Source organism: Brienomyrus brachyistius, unplaced genomic scaffold (assembly GCF_023856365.1).
Source record: "Brienomyrus brachyistius isolate T26 unplaced genomic scaffold, BBRACH_0.4 scaffold46, whole genome shotgun sequence".
NCBI lineage: Eukaryota > Metazoa > Chordata > Actinopteri > Osteoglossiformes > Mormyridae > Brienomyrus > Brienomyrus brachyistius.
Genome location: NW_026042321.1, coordinates 342,413 through 352,215, shown reverse-complemented (window position 1 = coordinate 352,215; position 9,803 = coordinate 342,413). Strand labels below are relative to the sequence as shown.

The 9,803-nt window shown below is 35.6% G+C and overlaps 1 protein-coding gene and 1 long non-coding RNA gene across 5 annotated transcripts; both read left to right on the top strand.

Annotated features, from left to right (window-relative positions):
• The first annotated feature begins 886 nt into the window (after nucleotides 1-886).
• On the top strand, nucleotides 887-6,052 carry LOC125723176 (uncharacterized). 4 transcript variants are annotated; one of them, XM_048999586.1, is made up of 13 exons: nucleotides 887-1,573; nucleotides 1,706-1,822; nucleotides 2,249-2,281; nucleotides 2,785-2,856; nucleotides 3,024-3,112; nucleotides 3,229-3,331; nucleotides 3,543-3,642; nucleotides 3,731-3,783; nucleotides 4,040-4,121; nucleotides 4,194-4,289; nucleotides 4,335-4,483; nucleotides 4,632-4,686; nucleotides 5,896-6,052. In XM_048999586.1, exons 2-12 carry the CDS (start codon nucleotides 1,709-1,711, stop codon nucleotides 4,656-4,658), a joined length of 918 nt encoding a protein of 305 aa, XP_048855543.1. In that variant the 5' UTR covers nucleotides 887-1,573; nucleotides 1,706-1,708; the 3' UTR covers nucleotides 4,659-4,686; nucleotides 5,896-6,052. The 4 variants fall into 4 exon arrangements, with proteins under 4 accessions (XP_048855543.1, XP_048855541.1, XP_048855542.1 ...); XM_048999584.1 differs by having other exon boundaries at nucleotides 888-1,573; nucleotides 1,698-1,822; XM_048999585.1 differs by lacking the exon at nucleotides 2,249-2,281 and having other exon boundaries at nucleotides 889-1,573; nucleotides 1,698-1,822.
• Nucleotides 6,053-6,177: 125 nt separating this feature from the next.
• LOC125723203 (uncharacterized) lies at nucleotides 6,178-6,680 on the top strand. The gene is made up of 2 exons (XR_007386811.1): nucleotides 6,178-6,355; nucleotides 6,443-6,680. It is a non-coding gene; the product is annotated as an uncharacterized LOC125723203 (long non-coding RNA).
• Nucleotides 6,681-9,803: the final 3,123 nt, after the last annotated feature.

The window sequence follows — 9,803 nt, the reverse complement described above, 5'->3', positions numbered from 1 at the left end:
GAACATTATTTTATTACACATAAGGCTGTCCAAACTGAGTTTCCACACTGATCAACAGTGTTATTAAGCACTGGATTAACTGCAAATTACCTTTTCAACACTGCTGACCAGACCAAGCCCTGAATGACTTGCGGCTTCATTTTGGTTGCATTCTGTGACCATCTACAACAGAAAGTGCAGAACAATATAACTAAAAAAAATCAGGATTATGCATAAAGACTCTGTGTAAAATAACTGCAATTGCAATTACCTCTGAAAGCCCTGCTGAAAATGCACCAGGATCTCTCAAAGGACTGTTTGACAAGGCCTCTCCCACACTGGGTTGTGTCTCAGAAGGTGCTTCCTGTTTGAAAAGGTTGAAATTTATACTTTCTTTAAGGAAAATGTTTTACACTTAAGTACTACACGGGTAATTTTGGTATATATTTAGGGTACAGTACTGCACAAAAGTCTTAGGCAGTCTAAGAAAATTATGTTTAATCTTCCTTCTGGTGTAAAATTATGATGTCTCTCAAAGCATGTTAGCTTAACCATTTCAAAAGCTCGTGGGAGTTTTACTTACTCAAAAACGTTCTGAGGGCAGAACGAAAGGTGATTGGTTCAGAGAAATAGAGGCGGGTCTAAAGAAACGGAAGAGGCGGGACCAAGAAACTGAATGTTAGGTGGGAGTTTGAAAAAAATGTGTCGGCAGCAGTATCGGTGAAGCAATCCGGCGCAAAAAAGAAGACTTTCGGAAGATTTTTCGCTGCATTTATTCCAAAGATAAGATTGTTTAACATTTATTTGGTTAACAGAATTTATTTTGATAAACTAGTTTGAGGCAATGAGCATGTTGTTATTCTTTTGCTAAGAGCTGGTTAGCATTAGCTTAAAAAGTTAACGATGTCAATGCTGATAAAATGATGATTGCATGTGATGGATTACTTATATTTGCGTATTTTATAACCACTTATGCTGGCGCACGTTACTTTTGAAACTCAGAGTAAGCTGTCTAAAAGGAGATTTTTTTTTCCATTTTGCCAGCAGCCATGACTTGAGGTCAGGTTTGATATTTTAACTGGCTATTTTTCTACATTAATGTGATTTCTTGTTAGTGGTGTAGGGTTCTGAAGGTCCCATCGAAGGAAGACTGTGTTGCAAGCAATATTTAGTATTAGTAATGTAGGGTAATGCTGCTGCCCTTGGGGCAGGAAAGCTGTGCTGTCAGCATTATTATTGCTAGTGGTTAGGATTAGTAACGCAGTAATGCTGCTGCCCTTGGGGCAGGAAAGCTCTGCTGTCAGCATTATTATTCCTAGTGGTTAGGATTAGTAATGCAGTAATGCTGCTGCCCTTGGGGCAGGAAAGCTCTACTGTCAGCATTTTTATTGCTAGTCCTTGGCATTAGAAATGCAGTTTGTCATTTAATTAAAATAAGTTTGTAATTACTTTTAAGGGATGTCATTCTTTATGTTATTTGTATAACATGTATATTTTAGTTACACAAACACAGTGATTTAACATGGAATGTTTGTACTTTGCCAATTTCTCCCTCTTTCTCTTCAAGCAATATTTCTACAGAGAAACATGAGTGGTAAGCATAAAACATTTTTGTGCCTATGCTTTTAATTGATATTACCTGAGACCTTCAGTTAAAATAATTGTTTAAAAAAAACACATAAAAAGAGGCAGCTAAATGATGCATGTTACTAATGCAGTCTTACAGTCTATGCGGTCCAGAGGATTGCAAAGAAGACATGCCAAAATTGGATGCGTAGGACCCTACCCACTTCACATGGAAAGTTTTCAATCCCTTGTAGAGAGCAACAAAGTGTCTGATGAGGTAACATGTTCTATGTGTTTTAAAGTAAACATTTCTTTGTATATTTGCAGGTAAAGAATATAACAGTATAACAATACAAGCTACATTGGATAAAATTTTCAAAGAAATTCAAATTTTACACATCCAGAATTCTGCTCAAGTTTTTCCATGTACTCCCTCATTTCACAGTTAATTATTTCTCATCAGAAACACTACTTTGAAAGCCCTACCCAAACTCACAACATTCTTATGTCAATACAGGTTTATTGGCACGATAGATGTACTTTTACAGGATTAGGCCTGGGAACAGCTAAAGTTGCTTAGTGACCTTGTCAGTTGTTAAAACAGCTATATGAACACATTTGAATTTAGCTATTAGTATAGGTATTGCAGTGCTTTTTCTCTGACTCTTAATTTTCCTTTGTTCTTTGGCTGATGCCTCCACAGACCATGGATGCCTTGTTCCATCTGTTCAGCATGGTAATAGATTAACTAAACTACTTTGAACATTTTGACTTCCTTGACTAGGGTCATTCTACATGTGTGTGTTAACACAAATTGATCATGTGTCTTATTTTAAAATGACCTTAGGTATTTGGATATTGAATATACTCTGCCTAAATGTGAGATTCAGAGAGTATTGTAAAGTGAGCTTCAATTTACTTGACTCTGTTCAATAAGTGAAGTTCGGAGCATTTAAGGGTTGTCTACCTAATTTCTGGTGTCTTTTGTAGAGGTGACCAGATGTTGTGGCAATTAACACCCATACCCTGACCTATATTCTGGAAGGGAACGCAAGAGCAAAGAGCCGTTATTTTATCAAGGCAAATTACCTTGACAAAACTTTAATTGTTAGTACTTGCTAGTTACAGGTAGAACCAATACAACCAATATCAATATAGTTGTTAGTTTGCTAGGAAAAAACATACAAATTATTTGAATTATTTTATTTTCAATTTTAAAAATTTCAATTCTTTTTGTAGAAGAGCATCTTTGAACATAAAAGGGAGGTTGTTGGTCCCTATTTGGAGCATGGGAATCATTGGACATTTTTTGTAAGTCACTCACACTAAACATTTTTGTAGTTTTTTACTTACTAGGTAAAACCGAGTGCTTCTTTCAGTACTGATGTGCCATAATCTAAAATTATTTCTAAAAATATTGCCTCCCAGAGCTGTTGACATAGAATCAAATATTTATTTAAATTTTTTGTTTTTTCTAGCATAGTAATATTGTGGACCGGAGTATAACGTACCTAAACTCACTAGGGGAACAGGATGAGCAGTACTCTAAAATAGAAAAGAATTGGAGGTAAAATAAAAACCGATATACTTTATTTTGTGTATACTGTATATATTAGATTACTGATTTACATTTGCAGTTACATTCACATCATTTGACAGAGCAAATCTTCACCTGCATTTCAGTGCCTATGCTGCATCAAAAGGCTACCTGGGGCCATGGAAAAGGATAAAGCGGGAACATACCCTTCAGACTGATAGTATTTCATGTGGCATTTTCACAGCTGTGGTAATTTTTATTTTTTTGTTGTTATTGTTATTAATTAGAAATAGATCTTTGGCGAACTTTATGAATTTTAGATATAATAGTCTTTTACGGTTTTACTATGAATGCATATTTGGTTAAGGAACACATTCTAAGAACAGTTTAAGTGAGGCTAAACTAGAGTAATTTTGCTACTGTGATATTAAATGTATCATTCTGTTTGGGTTCCCATTAGTTTGCTGAGATCTTTCTAGAAGGCAAGGAGGAGTATCTTGCTTGCCCATCTGTAGAGCAAGAGAGGGAACGACTAGGGTTACTTCTTTTCAATTCACTTGGTAAGTATATTTATATTTAGAGTTTTTTATTGATTGTCTCTTGTATAAAGAGTAATAAAGGAGCAAATATGTTTCCTGTATTTTTTAGATAAGTCGGGTATTTGTGGTATCTGTCACCAGAGTGTGTCTGTGAAGAACAAGGCAAGTGACACAGATATTTTAATTTTTAATTAAATTTAATGTTACATGGTTTTAAATCTAAAAATAAAGAACCTAAACAGATGATAATTTAAATAAAATCCTTTAAATTCCAGTTTACTTCGTGCCTTTTGGGCTAATTTGCCATGTACAACTTGCTAATTGGGTAGTAAAATTGCATTTTAAAATACAATAAAAAAAGCTCCTCTGGAATTGGATAACCTTGACTTTCCATGTCTTGTGCATATGATCGATCTAGGGAAGATGCTCTTCTTGTTTTGCAAATATTCATACAAAATGTCTACCTGGGAGTCAAGAGGACAGCAGGAGTCTTTGCAAAGGTAGTGAATTTTGGGACTGAAAGTGTATTTATTAAATGTGCTTTGAAAACTGAGCTTGTATGACAAAATCAGAAGACAAGTCAGGAGAAAGTCACCAAAACAGAGGAGTTGAGACAGAAGACAGGTCAGGGAAAGTCACCAAAACAGAGGAGTTGAGACAGAAGACAGGTCAGGAGAAAGCAACCAAAACAGAGGAGTTGAGACAGAAGACAGGTCAGGAGAAAGCAACCAATACAGAGAAGTCGAGGCAGAAGACAGCTCAGGAGAAAGTCACCAAAACAGAGGAGTTAAGACGGAAGACAGGTCAGGAGAAAGTCACCAAAATAAAGATAATGCAGGACAAAGCCAAGAAGATCAAAGAGGTAAAAGAAGTGTGTGCGTGTGTGTGTGTGTGTGCGTGCGTGTGTGTGTGTGTGTATGTGTATGTGTGTATATATATATTATGTATGTATGTATAGGTGCTTTAACTTTATTGGTACTTTAACCTTTTTTGGTCCTCCACCCTTACAGGGGGATTTCTGGTGGAAAGTGCTCTAAAAGTTTCAGACTTTCACCAAGCAAAGAGGTAAAGACTATGATCTCATAAAATGTTGTTGTTTTGTATAATAGCAAATTATGATATAGATCAGTTTCATTATATAAAAAAAAATCATTGTACAAGAAAGATGGAGGGTGAGGCGCCTTTAAGACTTTCCGTCCACTAAAGCAGGTCACGCGATCTCTCGGCAAATCGGAGTGCGGAGCTTCAGAGCTGCGAACTAGACTAAACAACCCAGACGTGCTGAAGATTTATTTTATTTAGTTTATTTATTTGTGAAGTCTTCCTTAATTCCCCATGTGTCTAACTTGATATAAAATAAGTTTCCGATACCTAACTTGTTTCCGTTAGTTAGTTATAGAAAGAAAGCACATTTCGTTTCTCACTTGTCAGAGTCGTGAAGTAATTGTGTTGACGCCCGTATTGCCGTGTTACAGTATATTAGGTTACAATCTCTGTAATTGTGTTAGGAGTAAGCTGCAGTAAAGTTTATTATTTGTTGGTAATTTGTGATTCTTAGTGCACAGGCTGTACTTTACAGGGGAAAGTCCCTTTAAGTATTTATATTGTTTGTTTCAGACCACACATATCCAACAGTATACAGGCCGGTGCCGAGTCATACCTTAAGTTTTACGGAAGTTAATAAATCCTCACCAAAGAGCAAGCATCTGTCGTGCCCTGTCCTAAGTGTTCTTATCGACACCCCATGGCGACAACAAACTCCACCTGAACTAGTGCAGAGCCTCACCTACAATCATACTATCATAACCATTCTTACATAACATCTACAGTGGGGGAAATAATTATTTGTTCGTTTTTTTGTAAGTCAGGAAACTTACAAATTCAGCAGCGGATCAGTCTCTAGTTTATGAGGTAGTTTCATTTTTATGGAGAGAGACAGAATATCAACCAAAAATCAAGAAAAAACATGTTACATAAAAGTTATAAATTGATTTTCATGCCATTGACTGAAAAGTTTTTGATCCTCTACAACCCAGCCAGACTTCTGGCTCCCACAGACTGGCTGTGTGGCCATCTTGCACACAGATTACAATCTATCAGTTACAGATACTCCTGATTTTCAGTTTATATTCTGTCTCTCTCCATTATATTATATCCAAATAATTAATTAAATAAATAGTGTTTAACAAATAATTATTTCCCCTACTGTATGTATTCAAAGAAGGGCTTTTTAAGTTATTTTTATTAATGATTCATTGTACATTGATATTTCAGATATCAGGTCACTTCAGAAGAACTACGGAGGAGATGCTCTCCACCAGAGAGCTACTCTGTGAACACTGTGGTGGCTTATCTGCGGAAGGCCAAAGGACAAAAAAAAAAAAATTGAAGAGAAGTTGACAGAGATGGAGGTGGAGCCATCAAAGCGCACAAAGTTGACTTCACAGTGCTCCAAACTTTGTGAAGGTAATAATGGAATGGGAGAATAAAGGGTACCAAATCTTTGTCCTGTATCACAAAACTTTTACGAAACCCGTAATATTGTTACAATTATTTTTTACATTTTATATGAAGTTTCACATTATTACAAATTACTGTGTGTAGATGAATGCAGTGATCTGGCTGGGGATATAATGTACCTGGCAGCAAAATTCATCCCAAAGGAAAAAGTGGGTCAAGCCTTCTTGGAGGATGGGAATGTCCATGCGGCCATGGCCAAAACAGAAGACTGCAGGTCATTAATTAATTAATACACTTAAAGGTAACAGAATAATACGATTTAACTGGAAAGCTAAATAACTGATGGTCTTTTCAATTGTAGGAAGACACTGGAAGCTGTGAATACTTTAGAAAGTGACTGGGAAATATTTGACCTGGCTACACATGGTCTTGGGCCTGCAGTTATGAAAGGCACTTTTGCTTTAATTGATTCTTGTCTTAAAGAGAAATCAAGACTCCAAAAATGAGTAATTTTTTTTCTTGCCATTTTATGTTCATTGTGTTCAGCTGAATTAAAAAAGTAATATGTGCAATACAAATAAAAAAAGTATTTCAAGGTTTATTTTGGCCTGCTTACATTTATTCATTGTTTAAAACATCACTATGCATACTTAGTGTTACCTGTTATACAATTGTTTTTCCTAGGTCTGGAAAACATATTCATAATTAGTTGAACTCATTTACAAATCATTTACACAGCTTATATCTAAACTAAAAAGAAATACAAATTTAAGTTTACAATGAAAACTATTCAATTTCATATTTCAACTACACATTCATATTCTAGTGCATGCAGATTATATACAAATAAGAAGCAAGTGGTTTATAAATTTATAGATAAGATTTGTATCAGAAGTTTTACATTTTACATGCCATGTATGATGCCAAGGAAGAATTCTAAAACATTACAATGATGTTATCTTACTACTGTATTAATCTAATTTATGCTTTGTGTAGATCTCAAAAGTACTGGAGAATGTAGTTTTCATGTATGTGCACCACTCACTGTAAAGTACTCACAAAGCACATTAATATTCAAAGCACCTAAAATTATTTAATTTTTAAAAGAATTCTAATAATGAATGATTTGTCAGTTTTTATTTTTGCAGCATTTTCCTTCTTTTTCGCCTAGTAGGGTAATTCATGGTGAGTACATGTTTCGCCTTTTTTAATCGTTGGCGATAGGCGTGCAGTACAGTTATTTTTCTTTTTCTTGACTGAATATTAAAACGTGAAAAAACTAGTTTGTATGCCCTCTCTACCATCTTGTAAAGCTCCTTATTTTCAGTGTACTTCTCTGATTGGCTCCATTCCATGAGGTCTGTTAACATGGAGTTCAGGTCAACTTTTGGCTTTATGTTTGTTTTCTGGCAATCTGATTGATTAGAGATTACCTCACAAGGTGTCAGTGGAGGATAAAGGATGCTGTGAACCAAAATACAGACACAAGTTTCATTATGACTATTTGCTATACAGGTACAGAATTTTGGACTTTGTGATTTATAATTCCTACACTCCCACCACTGTAAAAGACTGAGGTTTTCATCATCTGAGTTATAGGAGTGACAATCAATGATTTTTTTAGCAAGAGCACTCCTGGTGTTTTGAATAACTAGTCCTTGTTGCTGTGTTGTTCTTGAGAAAACAATATGTTTACAAAGAGAACCACTTTTGGATGTTCTGCAGTCACATTTGACCATCACCAAATCAACTGAGTGAGGCTGAGAGCTTGTATGAGATGGAACGAAACATATTCCCTCTTCATTAAAATTTAACATTTGAATCCAACCCCATCTCAATCAGACTTGACAGCATCTACTCCCTTGATTCGTCCGCTTTCTGCCAGGTCATCCATGTAACTTACAATTACAAGCAATCAGTCAGTAGAAATAGTCATAGTATCAAGAAATAATTTATGACATTAAAAATTAGCATGAATTATAAATTTGGATTTGTAAATTTACCAGTAATATTTGTGAACATCACCACAGAGCAGTTTAAGGAGTTGGTCAATCCATCTGTTGGTGTTCCCTTTCAGGAATTGATATTTCATCGTGAGGAAGAATCTATGTGAGAAAGATTTCTTGTCAGTCAATATATTAAAAATTATTGTTTTAAGGGATTTTTGATATGTTAGGTTTTTGCAGAAAGTTTGCAGTTTTGACTTTTTTGTTACAGAAGACATGCAGTACGTATTTACAAAAAATGTATATATTTGCAGTGCTAAGTATAGGTATACATTAGCATAAGTATACATTTACAAAAAAACATGCCTAACAAAATTCACACTAACAGTTTTTGATAATCATATAAAAGGTCCTATACCTCTCTGCTTTGTTGTTGGTTTCACTGTTTTCATGATTGAATGACCTGCCAAAATTAGACCACAGCTCTCCACAGGAAATCCACTGATTCTTCAGGTAAGTAGATATGTGTTTACTTCCAAGGTAGGAATCCAGCTCTTTACATTTTGCGGCAGACGTGTTGTCAAACTCATCTTCCTGAGTAGGAACATAAACACTTTATTTTTTTATTTATTTTTTTACTTTACAACAGTTTGAAAAGCAGAAGCTGAAGCACTTGGGAGTAAAAGAATCTATGCTGAAGACTAACATTTGACAAAGCTTCAACTAAATAGAAAAACAATTGTTTGACAGTATCGTGAAACGTGAAAAAGACTTACTGTTAAACACATCTTCATTGACACCATTGCTTGAATCACCATGTTTCTCTTGGCCACTGGCAGGTTTCCTCCATCTCATTTCACCAACCACCTATGCACAGCCTACATTTAAAAGGAAATAAAAATTGAGTGTTTCGTGAATTATTGCCACATGGTGCGAGCAGGCAAGGGAGTCGAGCAGCCAGATTGACGGAGGAATGGGGTTTATTAGGGTCGAACAGACAGGACTGATACTCACACAGGGGATTGACGATACAGATCTAGGGGAAACTAACAGATGCGGACTACTGTAAATACACAAGACAAGCTGAGTTTAACGAGCAACAGGTGAGAACAATCAGGCAGGAACACGAGGTAACGAGGTGGGCGTGGCACACGAGGATCGGACAGAGCTGGGCGTGACATATTTTAACTCTTAGATTTTAGAATAGACAGATACTGTTGTTTACAAGGGATCTGTGACTTATTAGCAAGAATTACATACATTGTAATACATTACTATTTTTGCAGTGGCTTCAAAAGTCATTTAAAAAGGATTTACATTTGCCTGAACGATTCTGAGCTTTACCTGCAGCACGTGAAACCAGCAAACAAGGACCTTTGCTGATGGAAATATCTCTCTTACTGCATTTAGCTCTTTTAGGTCTCTGTCAATCATCACTGACCTATGCAGAAATAAGAGAATATGCATGAAAATAATGACTGTGTTTTGCTAAACAATATAGAGGACAAAAGGGCTCCTGTCTTATTTTCAAAAGTTTTACAGCACCTGCCCACTATTAGAATTTGAACAAGCTATTTTTAAAATTTCAGGAAAATACTATTTTCTGTGACATGGCCTATTTAAAGTCAAATGTTCATCTCAAAAGTAGCTTAAGTACACTTTACAGACCGAGGAAGAAAGCCAGGATTAGAAATTGAAAGTTTTTGCAGGCAGAGAGAGAGTGTAGATGTTGATTCCTGACTGATAATGAAGTATGCAAATGGGTATCCTCTTCCA